This window comes from Neocloeon triangulifer, unplaced genomic scaffold (assembly GCF_031216515.1).
Source record: "Neocloeon triangulifer isolate White Clay Creek 2 clone unplaced genomic scaffold, ASM3121651v1 ptg000012l, whole genome shotgun sequence".
Taxonomy (NCBI): Eukaryota; Metazoa; Arthropoda; class Insecta; order Ephemeroptera; family Baetidae; genus Neocloeon; species Neocloeon triangulifer.
The window spans coordinates 244,850-266,932 of NW_026775554.1; the positions used below are offsets into that span (position 1 = coordinate 244,850).

At 38.6% G+C, this 22,083-nt stretch overlaps 6 protein-coding genes across 9 annotated transcripts in view; 5 read left to right on the top strand and 1 right to left on the bottom strand.

Annotated features, from left to right (window-relative positions):
* The first annotated feature begins 342 nt into the window (after window positions 1-342).
* On the top strand, window positions 343-3,531 carry LOC132197519 (phenoloxidase-activating factor 3-like). Of its 2 annotated transcripts, none has more exons than XM_059620859.1 (6): window positions 343-466; window positions 790-1,239; window positions 1,650-1,752; window positions 2,241-2,590; window positions 2,645-2,808; window positions 3,178-3,531. In XM_059620859.1, exons 1-6 carry the CDS (start codon window positions 388-390, stop codon window positions 3,310-3,312), a joined length of 1,281 nt encoding a protein of 426 aa, XP_059476842.1. In that variant the 5' UTR covers window positions 343-387; the 3' UTR covers window positions 3,313-3,531. The 2 variants fall into 2 exon arrangements, with proteins under 2 accessions (XP_059476842.1, XP_059476843.1); XM_059620860.1 differs by having other exon boundaries at window positions 379-466; window positions 901-1,239.
* A 282-nt stretch (window positions 3,532-3,813) lies between these two features.
* LOC132197721 (poly(ADP-ribose) glycohydrolase-like) lies at window positions 3,814-8,476 on the bottom strand. Its single transcript, XM_059621210.1, has 9 exons — window positions 8,278-8,476; window positions 7,927-8,216; window positions 7,696-7,872; window positions 7,395-7,639; window positions 7,244-7,338; window positions 7,024-7,189; window positions 6,169-6,469; window positions 5,962-6,117; window positions 3,814-5,897 (listed from the first exon to the last, which is right to left on the bottom strand). The coding sequence occupies exons 2-9, from the start codon at window positions 8,200-8,202 to the stop codon at window positions 5,670-5,672; spliced, it is 1,644 nt and encodes a 547-aa protein (XP_059477193.1). The 5' UTR covers window positions 8,203-8,216; window positions 8,278-8,476; the 3' UTR covers window positions 3,814-5,669.
* LOC132197722 (heparan sulfate glucosamine 3-O-sulfotransferase 3B1-like) lies at window positions 4,023-5,928 on the top strand. Of its 2 annotated transcripts, none has more exons than XM_059621212.1 (3): window positions 4,023-4,346; window positions 4,770-4,937; window positions 4,989-5,928. In XM_059621212.1, the coding sequence occupies exons 1-3, from the start codon at window positions 4,054-4,056 to the stop codon at window positions 5,440-5,442; spliced, it is 915 nt and encodes a 304-aa protein (XP_059477195.1). In that variant the 5' UTR covers window positions 4,023-4,053; the 3' UTR covers window positions 5,443-5,928. The 2 variants fall into 2 exon arrangements, with proteins under 2 accessions (XP_059477195.1, XP_059477194.1); XM_059621211.1 differs by having other exon boundaries at window positions 4,023-4,352; window positions 4,989-5,926.
* A 367-nt stretch (window positions 8,477-8,843) lies between the features above and the next one.
* On the top strand, window positions 8,844-9,911 carry LOC132198284 (dual specificity protein phosphatase 23-like). The gene is made up of 3 exons (XM_059622223.1): window positions 8,844-8,850; window positions 9,105-9,292; window positions 9,616-9,911. The coding sequence occupies exons 1-3, from the start codon at window positions 8,844-8,846 to the stop codon at window positions 9,826-9,828; spliced, it is 408 nt and encodes a 135-aa protein (XP_059478206.1). The 3' UTR covers window positions 9,829-9,911.
* Window positions 9,912-10,724: 813 nt separating this feature from the next.
* LOC132196945 (thrombin inhibitor hemalin-like) lies at window positions 10,725-14,581 on the top strand. Its single transcript, XM_059619914.1, has 5 exons — window positions 10,725-10,823; window positions 12,719-12,754; window positions 12,815-13,006; window positions 13,212-13,291; window positions 13,893-14,581. Exons 1-5 carry the CDS (start codon window positions 10,745-10,747, stop codon window positions 14,061-14,063), a joined length of 558 nt encoding a protein of 185 aa, XP_059475897.1. The 5' UTR covers window positions 10,725-10,744; the 3' UTR covers window positions 14,064-14,581.
* A 3,532-nt stretch (window positions 14,582-18,113) lies between these two features.
* Window positions 18,114-22,083, top strand: part of LOC132197859 (GTP-binding protein Di-Ras2) — a 66,289-nt gene continuing 62,319 nt past the window's right edge. Inside the window, exon 1 of one of the 2 annotated variants that reach the window (XM_059621441.1) lies at window positions 18,114-18,148. The gene's annotated coding sequence lies outside the window, so the exon portion shown is untranslated. Of the gene's footprint in view, window positions 18,149-21,501; window positions 21,667-22,083 lie in introns of those variants that run through there. The other variant, XM_059621440.1, reaches the window with a different exon arrangement.

Here is a 22,083-nt window from a genome sequence, read left to right on the forward strand (position 1 = left end):
TTGTGCTTTTTAAAGTTTTGAGTTTAAAAACAAATTTATCCAAGCCAGTTAGTTTCATAAGAAATTGTTAAATCGTGAGAATTGTCTTAACTTCCACTTTTGAAATAATTTAATCGTAAAAAAAACCTGAAAATTAGATTTATTTTCAAAATATTGCTTTTCTTGAAAAGTCTATATTACGTAGAGTTCGAAGACTTCTTAATATTTAATTTGATTAAATTGTTGAAAATCCGCAACGGAAACAACAAGTTCAATGTCGGGCGAGATTGACTTGTTGGTTTTCCGGCCAGAATCCCAAAACCACGCGTTTCCCGCCACTTTGAGGAAATGGTGTCGCTTAGAATTGAAAAAAAAACCTTTATTTGGTGCGCCGAGCAAGTGTCAAGGATGAAGGGCAAACTCGCTTCGGCCTCTTTGCTGCTCCTCGTTTCCACGGCGCTGACCCAAAACGTCATTTTGGAGTGGAGTGAGTTCCAGTTTTTTTTTCTTGTCAAATTATCTGCTTCTTTTGGGCTCGTTTAATTTAATTGCTGGCATATAAAAGTCTCTGCCGATTTGATTAATAAAACATTCTTATGATTCTTTTGACAATATAGAAAAAAATTTAAAAAATTTCATACGAAAGTGGAAGTGAATTTAATGTTTGCACACTTTATGATATTCTTCTGTTGACATATGGGCAAAATGCTTTTGATTTGCGGACAATTGCAATTAATAAAAATCAATTTTGAACTAATTTTTAATTTTATTTCTTTTTTTTTACATTTGATTATTTTCCAATAATCGCAGACCAGCGCGAGCGTGCCAGTTCTTCGTGTGGGGTTGGGACGCGTTGCAACTCTTTCGGGAACTGCATGCGGCAAATCGGGTACGCGAGTCACCAAAGGTTTTCCCTGACAGGGTCGGCGCTGCGGCTCAGGTACGCCATCGGGGGCCACTTTTCTCCCGCGTCCGCCTCCAAGCTGCTGCTGCGCACACGCTGTCCCGGACACAAACGCGTCTGCTGTCCCGCGTGGAAGGTCGTCCACCATGACCTCAACAACACCCGCGCCGACCCCAAGGTGTACGACCCTGAGACGACCACCCTGGCCACCCCAGGGCCCGACAAGAAGCGACGCCACCTCAACCGAAGGCTGCTCGAGAAAAGCTGCGCCCAGCAACCCTTGGAGTTCAGGGTCGCCTTCGGGGAAGAGGTCAAGGCAGGTCAACTGCCCTGGCTCGCCATACTCAGGTTCAGCGGTCAGTTTTATTTCTTAATATTGCTTTTCATCTTAAATTTCTATATCTGAAAGTATTAAAGAAAAAAATTAAATTGAAATTAAATTTATTTTGATTCAAATACTGCATTATTTGATCATAATATTTTTGATACTTTGAGATAGAAAAATTCATTGTTAACAATAGAATGCTAATTTAATGCGAAAAAAGGTGCAATATTTGAATTTTATATATACATTTGTTCAGGAAACGTTTATTTACGAAAAAAATTATTTTCATCTAACATTTCATGAAGTGTTCTATCACAAAATGTACATTTCTAACATAAAGTATCTCTGGCCTTTCAAAATAAAACAAATCTGATATACATGCCAAGTGACCATTATCCTTGCCATAATTATATATTTTGTCTCTATTTTTTTTAATTACAGATAATGGGACGCAGAGATTCAGCTGTGGCGGGTCTCTGATCACTGATCAGTACATCCTGACGGCTGCCCATTGCGCTAAACCGCTAAAAAAATCCATGAAATTGTAAGTTTAGGAATAAAAAAATTCACAAAAGTAATCGGAATTCAGAAAAACCACTTTGTATCAAGCTTAACTTTCAACCACAATAACCTTTCTCCTGTCGGATTTAGGACGAAATGTTTGATGATAAAAAATGTATTCTTTTCATTAACTTCTGTATCACATATTGGGTCATTGACCCTGGCTACCAGTGACCTTCCAGGTTTTTATTTCAAAACGTGTGACACAGCAATGGAAAGGGGGCATCAGCAGAAACATTCTGGAAACCAAAAATTTGTTGTAAATCCAGCAGGAGAAAATTTAAAGTTAATGTTCCATAAAAAGAGCTCAGAAAAACAACCCTTTTTACTTTCAAATTATCTCGGAAACGAAAAAGAATCGTGTATTGCAGTTTTTTTATACACGCCGAATTACGTAAAAAACGGATGACCCATGCCAAGAGTGTGAATTTTCAAAAACTTCCTTAATATATTTTAAATTTGTTTGCTCAGGGTGAGCGCGAGGCTGGGCGAGGTGAACCTGGCGAGCACCTGCGACCAGGTGGCGGAGCCGGACGACCTGTTGAACGACATCTCGTCCGTGTTCGGCGACCTCTTGCCCAAGTGCGCCGCCGAGCCGCAGGACGTGGAGGTGGACGAGGTCAGGGTGCACCCTGAGTTCAGTTACGACTTCATCGAGGGCTTCCCGCACGACCTGGCGCTGGTCAGGCTCAAGCACAAGGTCAAAGCGACCATGTTCGTGCGGCCCATCTGCCTGCGCGGCCTGCACCCTGACGAAGGTCGCCAGGGTCGGGAGGAGGGCACGGCCAAGGTGGCCGGCTGGGGCATGACCGACATGTCAGGTGCGTGTTTTCAATAAAACATGACTTTTTTGACCTGAGAAAGGGTTGCTGCAGAGGGCCCAAGGAGCAACGAGCTGCGTCAGGTGGCGGTCAAAAGGGTGGCCAGGCAGGTGTGCAGGGACGAGCACAGGGTCATGGTGCGCGAAAGGTGCCAAAAGTGCGCCGGCAGCAGCGACGGCAGCGCCTGCATGGGCGACAGCGGCGGACCCCTTCTTCAGGTAATGAAAATTAAACTAAAATCACAAAATGTTTAAATCAGGGAAAATTTTTAACCAGCTATGTGAATATTAAGGGTTAAAAAATGGAATTGCAGAAACGTTCAAAGTTAATTATGATCAAAATTTTTCCAGAACATGCTTATTTATGGGTTTTATTGCCCTACAAACATTTGAACTTTGCTAGTTGAATCAAAAGATTTTCTGTAATTAATTTGATAATTGCCAAAAAAATTATTAATTTCTTTAAATTTCTTATATTTTTCTCCAAAGATTTTTCGATAATGCAATAATAAAGGAGTCGATCTCAAGTATTGCAATTTTCAATGTAAGTGAATAAAAAAATTAAATTAAAAACATTTATTTTGACAGGAAATGGGAAACACGACGCTTCTGGCCGGCGTCGTCAGCTACGGATCGTTCGACTGCGGCACTTCGGCGGTGCCGAGTGTTTTTTCTGACGTGTCCTGCTACCTTGACTGGATAATTGACACCATCCGACCGTGATTCATTGAAATAAAAATAGGAACTTCATGGAAAAATACTTTTGATTTTAAAATTAAATTCATTTTAAAATTAATACTGATAATTGCGTTCCATGCTCATGATTGAAAATCTACATTTTTCACGCGCTTTGCTTTAGATTAAATTTATTACAATTTTTAGAAGCTTTAACTTTTGTAATCAGCACTCAAATCAATTTTAAGTCGTGACAAAGGAATTGAATAGGAATTGAAATGAGCAGAAACTAAAATAACTTAAGAAAGTCTGAATTTACAACTGTTTAATTAAATATAAACTTTCAATTTGAAACTTCATTGATTTTTTATGGAAAGAATTACTTATTTCATTTATGAAGTGCGTTGTCATTACTTATTTAGCACAAAAGAAGTTACAAACTTTAGATTAATGTTAAATTTTTATTTCATCAAATTTAATTAAAAATAATAATACTTGGTTAAAAAAAATAATATATTATAACAGTCTTTATTAAATTATTTGACAAAAAAGTTGTTGGCTTTTGTGTGGAAGAAACTTGCTCACTTTCTCAAAATTTTGCTGGAAAGTTCAGATTTAATGTTTTACTTTTATTGCAAAAATACCAAAGGCAGTCGTAAAACAACAGAAAATTTTAAGTCCTCTAGCTGTTTTAAACTTCCAATTAAAAGTGCATTGCACCGCGTCAGCACTTTCCCCCTTTTTTGCATTGGCCACGCATTTGTTCTTGGGCTACGCGTGCATTATATCATGTTTCGCGGCCGCGGCTCTTTTTTGGTCGTGCTGATTTCAAGCGTCACGGTTTTCCTCACCCTGCTGCAGATCTACCTGAAGGTGGCGCCGAACTTGCGGCGCCGCTACGCAAACGAATTCGGCGGCGGCGAGAAAATCCGCAAACTGCCCGACTGCATCATAATCGGGGCGAAGAAGGGCGGCACCAGGGCGCTGCTCGAGTTCATCAACATCCACCCCGACGTCGAGATCTCGCCCTTCGAGGTCCACTTCTTCAACATGGAGAGGCAGTACTCGAGGGGCCTCCACTGGTACAGGTCAAAATAAAACCCACATTTTCAAGTAGCTCTCAATTAGAGACGAGTCCGATGATGTTGGAAGGCCACTTTTGGTTCAAAATTAACCGAAAGACGAGCAATTAAATTTCAATGATGGCCACCATCTTGAATTTTTTCAAATTTGATTTACTCCACCAAATTTTCGACCACTTATTTTGAAAAAAACTCGATTGGACGAGACTGGAGATTATGTTGGAAGGCCAATTTTGGTCCAAAATTAATCGAAATACGAGCAACTTCAGTTTTATGCTGGCCGCCATCTTGGAAATATTTCCAAATTTGATTTTCTCCACCAAGTTTTGGCCCAAATGCAATTTCAAGCACATCATTTGAATCCTCTGGATGAGAGCAATTGGAATTTGATGTAAAAATTTTTACCTTTCTAACCCTTTAAAGGTCGCAAATGCCATTGGCGGCGCCAGGGCAGCTGGTCGTCGAGAAGTCGCCAAACTACTTTGTGTCCAGGGACACGCCAGGACGTATTTTTGAGATCAACAAGGACATCAAACTGGTGCTGGCGGTTCGGGAGCCGGTCGAAAGGGCCATTTCGGACTTTGTCCAGAGGTACAAACCCTTTCGCTTGAAATGCCTCGCTTTAACCTGAGCCCGAGGCAGCTACCAGCGCCACAACCTGACCTTTGAGCGACTGGCCTTCAAGGACGGCGACGGCACCTTCGAGAGTGTCAACACGGCGTGGTCGGCCATCAAGACGAGTTCGTACGCGCGCCACCTGGAAAGGTGGCTTGAGGTCTTCCCCAGGGCGCAAATCCTGGTGGTCGAGTGCGGCGACCTGACCGCCGACCCTGCAGGCCAGCTGCGCAGGGTCGAGCGCTTCCTGGGCCTGCGGCCGCACATCTCACAGCAGAACTTCTTCTTCAGCCGACAGAAGGGCTTCATGTGCTGGCGCAGAGGCCCCGACGACCCCGGCCACTGCCTCGGCGACCGCAAGGGTCTCAAGCACCCTGAGGTCCACCCTGCGGCCGTGGCCAGACTCAGGAGGCACTTTTCCGCGCTCAACAAAAGGTTTTTCGAACTGGTCGGCACAGAATTCAACTGGCCCCAGCAATGACAACTGACTTTTAAAAGTTTTGTTTAATTTTTAATCAGTTAATTAATTTCACAGAGGAACCTTCAGGCACACATTTGTGCTTCCGAATATTATCAATGTAACCTATTTATGAATCAGAAAGTATTAAGACTTGTTGTAAAGCAATTGACTATTAAAAGTTTCATAAAAATACTTCTTAAATTAATAATTTAGTTAAAAATAATTGGAATCAATTTTGTTGCTCTCAGTCAAAAGCGTGACTTTTGAGTGCGTTTCAAGTTTTCCTCCAAGTGCTTTTTCTTTTCATTAGCCCACTTCAGGAGCTCATTGTATGCATTGGAAACCATTACTTGCTTAGTCACATTACTCTCCACCATGTTCTTCAAGTTGTTGTCATGGAAGGGGTAGTAAAGCAGATTCCGTCCAGCCTGGGACGCCGCCAGGTGCTGGATTTTGGCCTTTAGCACTGGATCACCCTGAGAAAATTAATTGTTTTTTCAACACATTTTAATAAAAACAATTTTAATGCAGAAATTATACTTTGAAGCATCCGCCTCCCCAATTTCCAGTGGCAATGTGAGCCTCGGGAGCAAAGGAGTCGCATTTGAATCCCGCATAGGCCTTGTTCAGTTCACGGTCGATGGCCTCTTTCTCGTACTGGTAAAGTCCGTTGTCCTGATCATTGGAGCTGCCAAACTGAGAAAGAAAAATTAAATTAATTTCATTGCATTAAGAATCGAAACCCACCGGAATTAAGCTTTTGTAAAAAGGCTTTTTTTGCCTCTTGTCCGGGGCTCTGGTGTAGTCGGTGGCGTCGATGGCGATCATGGTCCTTCTGTGATAATTGGGGTCGGAGAAAGGGCCGGTGTGTTTGAAGGTCTCCTGGTAGCCCTCGTAGGACGAGAACTGCTCAAAGCCCTGCACGATCAGGGCCTCGTTTTCCTGCAGCTCTTCCGTGAACAGCCGCGCCACGATCAGCTCAGGGCAAGTGATGAACCTGATCTCCTCCTGCACGCACCCCCGACCAATAACCCCGCCGCCAATTTTCCTGTAGACAAATTTTTTCGTAAAATCAAAAAGTTTAAAATTTAATAAATAAATTGTGAGATGGTTTATTTTCAGCAATTGAAATTGAATTTAAAATGTACACAAGCTTAATCATTTTCAGGTTATTTTCAGTCTTCAGAGTTATGCTCTAAAGAATCAAGAAAAGTGCAAGATAAATTTGAGGAATCTTTTGAATAGAAGATAATTTATGAAACAAAGTGAGAGTTGAAATTGTTTTAAACAGATTTCTCATTACAAATATACCAAAGTTTCTTTTCTTTTGACTGACTCTGCTTGAACCATAAAAAAGGGGCCAATACAACAAGCAACTTGATTTTCTTAAGACTTTTTGTCTAAAAACTGAATAAGCGTGGATAAGGAATCTAAGCAACAAACCTGCTCATAAAAAACTTAACATAATAAAAATTAATCTGCCAAAAGGGAAACTGCACATTTTCAGCTTAGGTTTGCTCAAACTGTCAATCATTGCATTTGTTAAGTAATTCTCAATCTCAAACAGTTTTCATAATCTTGATTGACTTTTTGAATTCTCACTTGTTGGCAAAGTCGACTTGCAATCCAGTCGCCTCCTCCAATTTCTCATTCGGGTCCACCACATAGATCTTCTCCATTGGTGTGTGAGAGGAATCCCATTTGGGAATTGCTTTTGAGTCGAGACAGACCCTCTGGAATTTGACCTCTTCCAAGCCACGCTGAGAGGCTGAAAACAAAATTTACTTTCAAAAAGGAATTTACAAATAATTAAGAAAAATACTGAGGAAGTCGTTGGCTTTTTCGAAGTACTCGAAGAGGCACTTGAGCTTCTCGGCGTTGGCCTTGTCAGCGCGGCCGTCCCTCTTGCGGAACAACCTGAAGTTGGATTTTTGTTAATAAATAAAATCCTTTATTTTCACAGAAAATCTTACGAGACAAAGTTGACGTTGGGGTAGCGGGGGTAGTTGGGGTTGTTGATGAAGTCGCGGAAGGGGAAGGTGCAGAAGAAGGCGTTGGCCAGCAGACACGCAATTTCCCTTTTGGTCAGCACGATGCTTGCGTTCTGACCCGCGGCCAAGGGCATCACAGGCTTTTGCAGGACGAAAGGCAATTGTTGCGCCAATGTGATCATCCCGTGGAAGAACCTGTCAAACCTTTGGACCAACCCCCTCGGCAGCTAAAATTTGAGTCAATTATATTTAAGAGAAAGACACATAGAAAATTCTAACAAACCTGGCCGACGGTTTCGTGCAAAAGGTCAAATTTGATGTTGGCTCCGAAGCCGCTGGTGTGCTTCTTGATCAAAGTCTCCATGGCCATTGTCATTGGAAGTTTCATCTTCGGGATGTTTGAAAGACTCTGCAGAAGCTCCCATTTCTCTTGGACAGTGTGTGGTACTTTCCCATTCACCTGAAATAGAAAACTGGTAATTTAAAAAAAAAATTAATCTTTTAGAAAACTTGCGTCGAAAAGTCCGTTCCTCATCGGGAAGGGCATCGAGATGAACCTGAAGATAGAGGCATAGGACGGAGAAGTTGGAGAACCTTGGTGTCCGTATTGTCCAGTGTAGCTGCGCGATTGGTTCGCAGAAGGGGTTGAAGGACTGTCAGTAGGACTTCCAATGATCCTGTTGTGGGTATTTGGAAACTGGCGAGGATATCCTCTGCCGCAGCGAGTACTTTGAGAAAAGTTGCCTGACGACATTTTTCCTTTTCTTGTGGGCTTTGAATTTCTGGGCATCAATCGCAAAAGATCTGTTAATTTTTTCCCAAAAGAGATTAATTTGAAATTTCCAAAGTGAACGAAAATTCGTACCTATGAGAAAGGCGTGTTGGTCGGAGTTCGGAGTTGCTCAGCTTTTTGACTCTAGACTTTCCCGCAGCATCGTTTTATATCAACTGGAAAAGTCTTCGACCGGCCAGCATTGCGAATATCTCGCCAATCCACTCTAGACTTCGTTATCTATGAGTCGGCGGTTGTGTTGTTTTGACAAATTCACGTGGGAAAAGTCTAGAGACAAAGCAAATCGCGAATTCGCGACTTCTGGCGACACCTGTCGGCCGCTTCACCAACTTCTGGCGCTCGCGCGCCAATCCGCAGGTCCTCGCCGTCAAATGCAGACAATTTGCTTTGATTTTATGTGAAATTTTATACAAACTAAATGATATGGACGAAGAAGTTGAGAATATTTGAGATTTCAAAACAATTTCGAATGCAACAATGAGCAAAAATTTACCACTTAAATGATCTTTGTTGTAAAATACTAATTTGTGATTTGTGATTTTGTTTAGTAAGAAGGATGCAAATTGTTGAGAGAAGGGGGAGGAATAATATTGATTGTTTGATTCTTTGAAACGTTAAGTATTTGCGTATTTTGATAAATGATCAGTATGAAAATATATAATTTTCTAGAAACTGAATATTTAAAAAAATTGAAGCCTTTCAAGAGAATTTAATAAAATTTAAATTGAATAAAACTAAAGTCTTTAATAGATTAAGTGCTTTATTTATCACGTTTTTCTCTTTTTTTAATTTTAATGAATTTTTGTGTTTCCCTAGCGATTTTAATTAAATCCTTTTTGGCGCGCCAATTCGTCTCAAAATAAAATGGGATTTTGCTTACGGCTGCCAAAAGTGAGCAGCTGGTGCTCAAAACCAAGAGGGGGTGCGACACGTGGTGACCCTTTCGGAAGCGCCCTCGGACCTACGGCAAGACTTGGCCCGACTGTTGCAGTGGAGCGTGATTGAAGTGGATGAATTCGAACCGCCGTCGCTCCAGCAAATCCGGCAATTCATCTCCATTTGCGAAAACGCAAGAAAAGTCAATCAGGTCCCCCATTTTTTTTTTCAAAACTTTCCCATTTGTTTGGAAATTTTTTTAATTAAAATGAAAATTTTGTGTTTTAATTCATAAAAAATGAAATTTCTGGTAATTTATGAAATTTTTATAAATATTTGTTACGAATTGTTTGAAATGAATATTTTCAATTAAAACGATTTTTTTTTTAATAAATTTTGATCAATTTGAATTTATTAAATTTAAAAATTTCATTATTTTGTGAACTTTTTTACTGTTTTAGGATAATTATTTTTTTTTAATTTGAAAAAAAAATAGGGGTTTTATTATTTTATTAAAAAAAAAATGTGGTGTAGGCGGTCGGCGTGCATTGCCGGATGGGTCGCGGCAGGACGGGCGTGATGGCCGCGTGTTTCCTGACGCGTTTCTGCGACCTGGCGCCCTCCTCGGCCATCTGCAACCTGCGACTGATGCGACCTGGCTCGGTCGAGACCTTTGCCCAGGAGAGGGCCGTCCACATGTACCACGACTTCCTCCGCACATCCGACACGGAATTATCCTTCCAATAAAAATCTCGAATCTTTTCACCGAAATTATGCAAAAGTTTCGTAAAATCCTTCGTCTGCTGATCCAGTGGCAAAGTGCAACTTTTTTTTATAAAAACTCCAGCTTCGGCTTGAGAGATGATGCGATGTAGGTCGTGTTGAGAGAGTGGTTTTGCACAACAAAGGAGATTAAAGTCTTTGTGGCGCGCACAAGAAAATCCGAGCCGTAATTCGAGAGAGACGGAAAAAAATTCCATACGCACTGCACGACCAACAATGCGCGCACGGCTGCAGGGGATTACCCTTTAAAAAACTTATATAGTTGAGAATATTTATTATACGCGCTCAGGTTTTATTTTCAAAGATTTGCAGCAAACGCTAGAGTAATTCAGCTGCTTTTCTTCAATCGTCATTTCCCTCTGCGCCAAATAATGCAGAGATTTTTCAGAAGAATTAAGGCAAACAATTCTAGAAAAAAAGGGGAATGTACTGAAATCGAGCACAAGTATTTGAATGGATCACAATTATAATATTGAAACTAAAAAAATTTAATAAAATCTTTTAATATATAGAAAATGGTTATCAAACTAGATTTCTATAAAAATATCCATGTACCAAAAAATTATAATTATATTTTGTCAAAATACTTATTTTTCCTGACAATGAGTTGTGTTTTAATAACCTCAAGTGACGTCATGAATCACGAAAGAAACTTTTAATTAAAATAAAAACGCAAATTTCAATCGAGTGCCAATTTTTTGGATGCTTTTTGTTATTTGGAACAAAAAGTGTCGCGACCTTTGCCATGTTTATATCGCTGCACAGAGTGGGTATTTTTTTCCTTTTGGCACTGAAGTCACACCTTTGGAGTGTGGGACGAGAGGGGGGGGGGCAGATTTAAAGGTTCTTTATGGAGCGAAAAGGCGCACTCGACGTCAAAATGTTGACTCGGCAATCTTTGCTTTCATCGGCCCTGCTGCTGTTTTGTCTGCTCGTTCGCACCGCGGCCGCAACTCCAAGTAAGTTTTTCAACAATACATCGTGCAAGTTTGACCTCATAAAAAATGATAACTAAATTCTTGAAAAAAAAAAATAACATGAATTATAGTTATTGAAAATAAAAGCAGATTTTGTTGAAATTTTATTCATCGTCAATAATACAAAACTTAAAAGCTGCTTAAAGCATTATTTTACTTCATTTTAATTGAGAAAAAAAAAACAGTAAAATTATGCGATTTTGTTAATTCAATGATAAAAAGTGAAATGACCTTTAATAAGAAGCAGTGTGGAATTGTGCTTGTTCATGATCTTGGCGCGACTGACGTGTTTGCTCATTGCTTTTGATTGTTAGAATCGCCTTTCGCTCTTTTTCAATCAGCAAACCCTTGAGCTACTTTTAATCATTTAAATACATTTAAAAGTGAGCTCAAATGCTCTCAACAATTTGGCTTTGATTACTCCAAAAACGAAAATGAAACATATTATACTGTCCATATTTTTTAATAATATAATTATGTTGCTCTCAATTATATTTGGCACATTTAGGCTATTTTCTATTCTGAATATTTCATATTCTGTGTTCTAAGAATTTCAGCTGCAAATTTAAGATTTGAGGTTTGATGAACTTGAACATTGACCTACGATGTTGCACTTATTACCAAATTTTTAGGCCATCTAAGGCCCTCAAATACAGTTTTTTCTTCTATTATCTCTTGCAAAATGTAAAATATTTCGATATTAGAAAACACTTAAAAAAAAAAAATCTTATTTAAACCCCTGTAAAAGAAGCAATTTTCAAAATTTCCCACTACCATTTGGTTCCATTTGATCTGCCAGATTTTAATCAAAATCTCGGATGAAACATGCCAAGAGCAGTGTTTCCAATTAAAAAAAGCTAGCCTAAAAATTAATTATTTTTCCCTCAAATTTATAACCAAAAAAGGAAGTTGCTGGTTTTGATCACACGGCTGCTTTTTTTGCTATAATTAAATTTGTGTGCGACGCAAAAAGAAATTCCCACGCGCTTGTCGCTTGGCCGGTTCACGAATTCGCGGAGGTATAATTTTTTTTCCAAACACGTCTCTCGTGATGTCATTTGTGTGTGCGTTGACCTTTGGCTCACCTTGCCCCTCCTCGCCGCGTTTCGCTAACGAGAAGATTATCTATGCTGATTAACAAATCCGACTTGACAATTTGCACGCACGCCCTCGGCCAAAACTTGACTTCCCGCATCGCAAATTTCCTGAAATTTAATTGATTTTAATTGGAATGGTTGAGAGATGTTTATTTTTAACTTATTAAGTTAACTATCAGGAAGTCTTCACCTTTTTTTCCAGCGATTGATTGTTTAAAATAATTAATTTATCTTTATATTGAAGAATTTCAATGGCACGCAAAAATTGAAATCCACAATGAATTTTGTTCATATATAGATTTCTTGTGATAAATATACTTTTGAAAATTGATATTTTCTGCCCAAAAACAACGTCGATCAAAAAAGGCTAACTTGACCCAGGCTAAATTAACCTGGCCTGGGCTAATTTAACCCGCCATTCAATTTTGCTGGTGGGCAAAGTTAGCCCGGGGCCAAGTCAAGTTAGCCTGGGCCAGGTTAGGCTTTTGTATCGCCCTCATTATCAATTGCATTAATTTTTATAATTTGCTTTATTTAATTTGAGCATTCTATCCTAGATTGATGAAGAAACTATTCAAACAGCTAAATTTCAAATATCTAGTGAAATGCTTAGAGCCCATTTTTAATTAATTTTCAATTGTTATTATTAATTAATTCCTAAACAAATAGTTGGAAATTTAATTTTTATATTTTCTATCAACCGGTATATTTTAATCAGAGTAAATTTTATCCCATTTGTATTTCAGAATTTTTATTGAAAAATAATGAAAATCGTCTCAGTTCCAGACTCTGGCGGTTCGTCTTCGTCAAATGCTTGTGAGTGAATTTTTTTTTTAAAATTGAATTTTTTGTTCTAATTTTTGAGTTTGTTTCTAGCGTTGGAGGTGTGTTTGCGGGGTCCGATGAAGGAGGGGGCCCTGATCGAGTGCGACGCGTACCTGCCCATGTACACGTTCAGGGCGGCGAGCGGCGAGTGCGAGGGATTCATTTACGGCGGCTGCGGCGGATCCGAAAACCTTTTTGCGACGCGCGCCGAGTGCGAACACGCCTGCCGACACCTCGTCAGGGGTACAAATTCAGTTGCAAATCAAAAGTTTATTGGAATCTTCAAAAGTTTTAACGGAAACTACAGACATTTTGTAAAAAGAAAATTTTCTTTCGGAAAAAGCTAAAAATCAATTTGTATTGTTCACAATTTGGATGGATAATTTTGAAGAAAAAGGATTTATAAAAAAAGGACAATAATATTCTATTTGATCATGTGTTTTTGCAGAAAGACGCGGCTTGGATTGCGGGCAGCCGACCGAAAAGGGCCGCTGCTTGGCCGCCCTCCACAGATTCGCCTACAACCCGGTTTTTATTTAAACTTATCTTCCTTTCGCACGTTTTCACTTTCACCATTCACAACAAAACTGACAACAAATAATCACGTCCACCAGAAATCTTCTTTTCATACATTTCTCAAATTAACAAGAAAGGGATCAAATTTATCCTTCTCTCATTTATTTGGTAAATATTCATCAATATTTTCTTCAAATGTGTAAATTTGTTCAATTAAAGATCATTTTGTTTCATGATTTCAATAATGTAGCAATTTTATGATATTATTTGCTAATTTTTTGATAATTTGAAATCAATTTAATGAAACTTTTTGTTATCATTTCCAATTTTTGACAATCTGTCAACAATTTTTGAGAGAGTGATAACCAAATTTTGATTATAACATTGCAACGTTTTTAAAAACGTTCAAGCTCTGCGACAAATTTTTATGGAAAAGTTTTAATGACTGCAGAATTTTTTTAATAAAAAAGTGAGCACATAAAATAATGAAATAAATTGTAAATAATCTCCATTTCAATGCAAATACTTTCCAATGATATGAAATATTCGCTTTTCTTTTTGATTGATTGATTTTTCTTCTTCTCTATTAAGATTAATTTGAATTTTTTTTTAGACAAGCCGCGACTGCGACGAGTTTGTGTACGGCGGGTGCGGCGGTAACGCCAACAACTTCCGCACCAGGACCGAGTGCCTGAAGAAGTGCGACCCCGAAGTGGCCAAGTTCAAGGACGGCGACGTCGTTCCTCCCTTGGACGCCCAAATCGTCGTCGAAGCCGTAGATTAATTTCCAAAATGGAATTTCCTTCCGAAGAGTACAAAAATTGTTAATAAAGAGTTTTTTTCCATTAGAAAATTGAGCAGATCATTCCCAATCCAGCAACCTTTTGGCAGGGTAATGTAAATTTTCGTACCTTGTTAACCTTGCCAAGAGGTTTTCTAAAATTTATAATTTTCCCAAAAATATCTAATTATACGGGACTTAATTCAAATTTAATTTTTTTAAATTTTCAATCGGCCATAACTCGGCCTCCTGTTGTCGTAGAACAAAAATCCAGGTATGGCTGAATTTGTCTCGTCACCCTCTACAACTTTGCTGTTGAAAGCAAAATGGTAGGTCAACGTTCGAGGTCACTTCCGGTGACCTCGCGACTTTGACCTCAAAATTTAAGGTTGTCCGCCAATTTTATTTTGATTCTGAGATAGCCATTTTGTAGAACATGAAATTTTACGCTATATTTGTACATAAATCAGATGATGTTTTACGTTTTTAAATTAATAAAAAAATAAAAAGAGCGAAAAATGTGGTTTTCCGAGCTGAGTTTCTGGGTATTTGAGCCACCGTAACTTTATTCCTGAGTCAGATAGCTCGTCAGATCTAATGACAAAAAGTGTTTCTCTTCACACGACCTATCTAAGTACGTATCACACATGGTGACCATATCACATTAGGTCATTGACCCCAATGACCTTCGACCTTTGTGCATTTTTTCAATGGAGTATGGCACATGGTTGGAAAGAGGGCATCAAGGCGGTCATTTTGGTACCTGAAATTTTTCATTATCTCCAAATGAATCTGAGCTATCACCGTTTTTAAATTATCTCTCATGAATTTCCAGATTTTAATTTATAAATTTTATTATTTTTCCGCTACATTTTGACCCTGCCAAAATGTTGCTGGATCGGGAACTTTGTTTCACCGAGAGTTTAGAGTTTGGTGTCCTTTTCGGATCGATGAGATGGAGGCGCGCGTGGAAGTGACACACGCACGCCGCGGGAGGCAATAGTCAATCTGGAAACGCGCGCACAGCTGGAGACATTATTTCCACCAACTAATTCATCCAACTTCGCGGAAATTACCTCCTGCGAGCCGCGCTTCCAACACACGTACACACGTTCTGCTTTACCTTCACTTGCACACAAAACACACGTGATATGATATGCGGTGGTGCAAGCTTGCAATTTTCACAGTTTTAATGTATTTGTTTTCCTCAAAATAGGTAAAATATTTATCAGAAATTAAAATTAAATCGCAATTAAAATATTCTTATTTCACTTTTAATGAAATTCTGCTATAAGAAACTGTTTCAATTTTAGAATAAATCAGTCTCAAAACAACTTTTGAAACTGAAACACACAAAATTTTCTCCTCATTCTGATTTTCAACGTAAATTAAATATCTTTCAATTCATCTTATTTAATTTTGAACGGAATATAAATCAGGCTTGTCTCCGCGCAAATGAATTTTTCCACTCTATCTGTTTGAAAGATGTCGGCCGTGGCTTTTCTGCACCCACGCGCGTGTTTACTCGAAAGCAAAGTGCTCTTTGTGCAGGGCAACATCATCAGCATCAAGTGCATGTGCGCGCGACACTTAATTAAAAAGTCGTTGCGGCAACGCAACCTTGTCTCGCCCGCCGAGATGTGGCACAAGCGATACTCAAAGGACAATTCAGCGCAGCGCGTACATTCGAGACTTTGCTTTTGCAGCGAAATTAATTTCTGTAGCGAAAATGAACAAATTTATTACTAATTATAAGAGAAATTTTTATTTTTTCATGGATTTCTGTCCAAAAAGCATAAAATTAATGGAGTGTTTTTAAATTTTATTTATACATATTTGAATTGAATTTACTAGAATTTGTGCGGTTAAATTAAATTAAGAATTTGTAGATTTACGCTCTCCAAAATGCCTAAGTTGACATATCTATGGATGTCAACTCGCTTGAAATCAACTTTAAGAAAATACGCGGATCCATTTTCATTTTGTTCCTGAATTTAAACGAATCCTGATGTAAAACCTTCTCAACTTGTTCGTTCCAAAACTTCTTGAAATTATCATTCAAACTTTTACACTAGGTTTTGGGAAAAGAACGTTCCGAATAAAAATAAAATAAATTGTAAATATTTTTCCAATGCTCGTTTCTTTGTACCCTCGGAAACAAAAATTGGTGCGCATTTGAGGGCAAAAGTAAAAGCTGCCCCGTTCTGAAGTTGAAACAAGACTTGAAATAATCTGGAATTTTCAAAGGGCCTCGAAACTCTCTGGCAACCTCAAAAACCTCCAAAAAAGGTTCTTTGGTATCAGAAGGTGAAGAAGAAAAGTGTCGAGTGAAAAGGACGCCTCATTAGCAGCAACATTGGCCCAAGATTTCTCTCACGAGGGATTATTTTAGCACTTTGGCCCAAGAGGAGAGTGCAAAACCCCCAGAGAGAGCAAATTAATGTTTGAGAAATTCACGACTGATTTATAAACAGATTAAACAAGTTAGGGATGATCTTATGGAAATTATTAGTAAAAAATAAAGGAATGAATAACTTGAGACTTTCCGGAAAATGCACCTTAAGTCACTTTCAAATATTTACATACAAACTGCCTGACAAAATCTTATGAAATCAAGATTTTAACCTAATTTTCAACGATAACTTAGTGAAAAATAATATTATAAATGCTGCCAAAAATGGCCCAATCAACCAGAATATCAAAACTTTTAGCCGGAGCGCTTGTGTGATTTACGGTGACACTATGGTCGGGCGCTGTGCGTAATAAAATTTATATGACGGGCGGAAATTTGCAGCCGCGAGGATAATTTTGCTCGTTTATCAGCGCAGACTTTGCAAACAAACATTGCAAGTGTTGCGAATTATTTTCAAATCTGCAACCCGCGCAAAGTTTATGAATAAAATTCTGTATTAATGAGCCAAAGTAAAAATCCACTCGGCCCTTCATTTTCACGCGCGGACAAAAACAAAAGCTCGAGATTATTTTTATAACAAAAGCAAAAACACAACGCTATACATTCAAATTTTTCATTCATTGGCCAATTTTAATTGAGCGAAATCGGCTTAAAAACACGAGAGTTTCCGATTTATCTCTGTTAGTAAAAAATAAAAATAAAATGGGAAATGTGTTTTTTAATCTGCCCGAGGGGATTTTCGTGTTTGCATAAAACACGTGATTTCAAAATAAAGCATTTTCACTTTTGATTGAGTACTCGTTTGATTACTCAGGATTTTTATTATCATTTATTGCTTTTAGCAAAACAAGACCGGAATTAATTTGAAATAAATGTTTATGTCAATTTAAATAAAAATCACAGTCAAAAATGAAAATAATTTGATGAAGTCTCAATGGTAAAGTAAAATCGGAGCCACCGGAAATGTAAACCGTTTGTAATTCGTGATAAATATCGTGTGCGGTTTGGCACTGGATTTATTTCCAAAAATAGTTTCCTGCAAATCCCACATCGAATTTGTCTCGCAATTCCCTCGGGGCCACTTTTGCCATTTCCCTTGTACAGAGGAATATTGATTTTCTCTTTGGAAATAGGATTCTTTTTCTCTGCTCCAAACAAGGAAACAACTTTTCACTTTTCATAGCAAATCAAATTTAAATTATATGCTGAAATAATTGCAAATTTTCGCTGTATTTTCTGAGGACATTTAAAAAAATATTATAATGTACCAATTTTCCAATCCAATTATTCAAAATTGAAGAAAAAGTTGTCTTCTTGCTGATAGCATCGAGCGTGAAAGAAAAAGTAATTTTGAAACTCATGAAAAGAATGAATAATTTGAATATGCTTTGACACTTGTTCTTTTTCCTCCAAAGCTGTTGAAAGGGCGGAGAATGCAGTGTGAGCGTGTCACAGATTCGGACTTTTTCGAGGGATGACAAGAGAAGTTGCAGGTCAGGACGATTCTGTATCAAATTTGGCGGAAATTAAAGCGCCAAAATAAGGGAGGAGGACGCGCAGGTCTGCCTCGTCGCTGCAAAAGCAATTCGCCCTGCTCAGTCGCGTTTTCACCCCTCGACGGAGAACACGCACGCAACCCTCTTCTCGCTGCCACTTTTTGCTCCAATCTTCACACGTGAGTCAACCAAAATTGATTCATTTTCAGCAGGATTTCTTTAAATTATTCCGAAATTAGATCAAGTTAATTTGATAAAAAAAAAATCTGCATGCAAATTGAAGAAGATTTTTGAAGTAATTTGTAATGCTTATTTTAATTTAATGAATTAACATTTTAAAGAAAGGATGAATATCGATTTGATTTAAATTTTCAAAATACTTTGTTGTTTTTTATTATAAAAATGGTGATTTTTATTGGAAGTCGCTAAATGAAATTTGAACTGCGACAAATTCACGATTAAAAAAAAAGCTCGTGTTGCAGGAATTAAAAAAAACTCGCATTACAATGCAGATTACTAATTACTTTTTCGCCCAGAGTGATTTTTTTACAAAACAAGTAGACGGGGCTTTGATTATGAATGCGAAGCCGTTTTTATTCGTTAAAAATTCAATTAAAAAAACGCAAACAACAGAATGGAGGTTTTTGTTCTGGTCGAAAATGGAACATTATAAATCTCGCACCTCTCATTTCGGTCCAAGAACTTTTAACCACGGCGTGACAAGCGAAATTGAATTGCGCCTTTGGAAAAAATCTTTTGTGTGTTTAATTGAATTTTCCTGAAAATGTGAATAAAAACAAGACCTTAAAAAGTTCGGCTTGTCAGGTTTAAAGATGAATTTCGTTTGCAACCAAATTTAAACGCTCTTACTTAATTTTGGGAATAAATTCAGATAAATGAGAGTTGAAAAATCTTTTCTTTCATGAATGGCGAATTGGAGAAGGATCGATATCAATATCTGCGTGTGACAAACCGTTTCTCTTGTAAAAAAAACAGCCCACGCGTTTTTATTGTCAGAATATTTTTAGCCGCGCTATTGATTTGCCGCGGCCATTCATGCCTTAAACTCCCCTCAAATAATAATGAGGGCGATCCAAAAGCCTAACCTGGCCCAGGCTAACTTGACTTAGCCCAGAGCTAACTTAGCCTACCAGCAAAATTGAATGGCGGGTCAAATTAGCCCAGGCCAGGTTAATTTAGCCTGGGCCAAGTTAGCCTTTTGGATCGCCCTCAATAAATGCATAAAAACTTTTCCTCGTAAAAATGAACAAGACTTCTGAGATTTAAAAAGAAAAATTGTACAGAAGTTATTGATTATTTTAATACTAAATTTTTAAACAAAGTCATTTAGTCGATTGTTTAAATTGATGATTCGCTGCAAGTCGACGTGAAATTAACTTCGGCAGGCAAATTGTTTATTTGCTTTTTCTGCTCCACATTTGAAGATGAGAGGGAAACTCCAAAACTTTCCCAGAATTACGTTGACAAAAATTAATAAATTATCTATCTCCTCTTTTGTAAATTTCATTTATAAATTTTTATAAATTATTAAAACGTTTAAAAAATTTCAAATAATGTTTAAATTCAAAAGAAATTTCAGTTTGCAATTTCAAATCCAAGAGATAAAATGAAATCGCTATTAAATCAACTTTTCAATGAGATCGTGAAAAAGAAAATAAAAAGCGCAGTCGCATTCCCTCTCAAGGTGGTATTTGCGAGCATACCAGGGTGTTCTTTCAGGGCGGCGCCTCCTTTGGACGCTCTTCAAAGGCCCTATCCATCCAGCAATCCCCACCACACGACTTAATTCACACTCAATTCATTAGCGACTCACATGTTAGTTATGGGCTCTTGTGAGAGTCAGACCGCACAATTTAAGGATGAAAAACAACCCCATCACTCTTTACGCGACGAATCCTGGCCTTTTTTTAGGTTGTAAACAGTTTTCAACAAATTCTTAATTCATTTTAATTCAATTCGTTTCAAATTCTCTTCATTTCGTAACTTTGAAATTTTTAAATTTAACAAATTTCATAAAAATTGAATGTAAAGTTTTGGTTTGCTGGAATTTCGGTATGAAAATGAGGTAATTTGGTGATTTCCCTGTCGACCGTGATCAACGCCACCTGGGACAGGTTTCAACAAGCTGGCAGGTGGCTCGAGGCCTGCTTTACAAAGGGGAGGAGTGGTTTGTTTATTTTTAAAAGTTTATATTATTATATTGCTATTTATTAATAATATAAACTAAAAAAAGAAGAAATAATTTATTCTTTCTTTAATCAACAACGTGGATCTAAATAAGCGAATAATTAAGTTAAGCCTTGGTCTTATTTCTTTAAAGGTGAATCCTCTTTAAAAATATTCCAAGCCAGCAGCCCTTTTTAATAAATCATCTTTTAAAAGTCGAGCAGAAAACTTGCCCGTGTCCGCAAAGTTTCGCAGAAGAAAAGTCGGCGTGAATAATTAATCGACTAATCGAGCATTTCGTTCGTAAATATCACGCGAAAATGTTTCTTCGCCCGCGCGTTGCAGCAAAAGCGCAGAGGAAAATTCATGGAAAAGTTTTTTAAAACAAAAACAATTTATGTTCTTCAATAATTTCCGAGTATTAGCCGGAAAGGAAAATTATCAAAAGAGGTGAACAAGAAAGGTAATATTGGCGAGCGTGGCGAAAATTAAAAAAAAAGGCGTTTTTGTACGGGCCAAATAAAATAATTGGATTCCGCTGAAGATGCGAATAATGTCGAGGCTTTCGATGAACCACGGTTTTAGCAGTTAATGGAGAAAAATATTTAAATTCCAGCAATTAATACGCACTTTGCATTGCGATTTTCAATGATATATTTACTAATTTCGCTTTCATTTATTCAGTTTCCGAACTGATTTAAAATTAATTTGGAAAAAAAATTGAAGCTGAATTTTAGAAACGATCCTAGTAATTTAATAAATGTATCAAGCCGCCTAAAATGGGAAAGCAAGTTGATAATTTTCGTTGATTAGTCTAATTATCGTTCTCTTGAGACGCGGAATTTTCCGCAATAAATGCGAGCACGGCGCGTTGGATAAAAAAAACGGAAATGTCCTACCTTGAATGGTGGCGCCGTCCCTGAAGGTCGCTTCCGGATCCTCGGCAAGTCCTGGGCAGGTCGGCGAAATCCTCTTCCGTCGGCACCAACGTTTCGGCGACACACACGCGCGAGTCGGCAATCTCGGCACTTTGAACTTTGATTGAGTACAAAGTTTGATTATGTTCCGCGCTTTCCACATTCCTTTCCCCCTTCCTCTGCTGCTCTGTGACACTGGCTTGGAATTGCGAGCAAGAACAAGTCCGATCATCCATCGAAATGGAATTTTTCTCGGTCTTGCAGGCGCCGATTCCAAGAAATGGCCAGCGGCACGTGTCGTCCTTGATAGCGCCAGGCGCCAGCAGCAGCCCGCGGGTGGAGGGAGAGAGAGGCTGATCGCCGCACTCGATTATCGAGAAAGCTGTCGCGGCGATCAGCCCCCGAGTGCGAACAAGAGGTGCCGCCGAGCCCAGGCAGCTGACCGTGCAAAACACGTGTGTGCGGACGAAAATGCCGAAATGGGACTCTTTCTCTGTGTTTTGTGCCCTTTTTCGCCGACGGACGAGCCGACCGAGGACTTTTTGCCGAAGCCGACGAAGGGGCCGAACAGCAGCCGACGCCAGGCACTCCAGGTAGGCCCGATATCCACCTTTCTCGCCGCATTTTTCCCTCCATTTCGAAGTTTTCCGGTGAATTAATTAATCGGCACGACACTGAACGTTGCCAGATCTCTTTTCTTCGGCCACTCTGCGTTTTGTTCCTGGAATTCTTTGTAGAAAGACAATTTGAGCGTCACAGTAAATCTGTTCAAGCTCTTTTCTATTATTTACGGCGCCGAAAGCCTTTAAAAGATAAATTTTATGTATTTTTTGTTATAAATTGCCGCAATATCAATTCCAGCCTTTCATCTCGTGAAATGTTGGAGAAAAAACGACTCTATCCAGTACAATCCGTTTATTGAGTTGGAAATTTATGCGGAAAAAGAAAAATTGGCGAACCATTTTTGCTCTCCGATTCCCATACGATTGAATTCGCCGTGGGATTGAAAA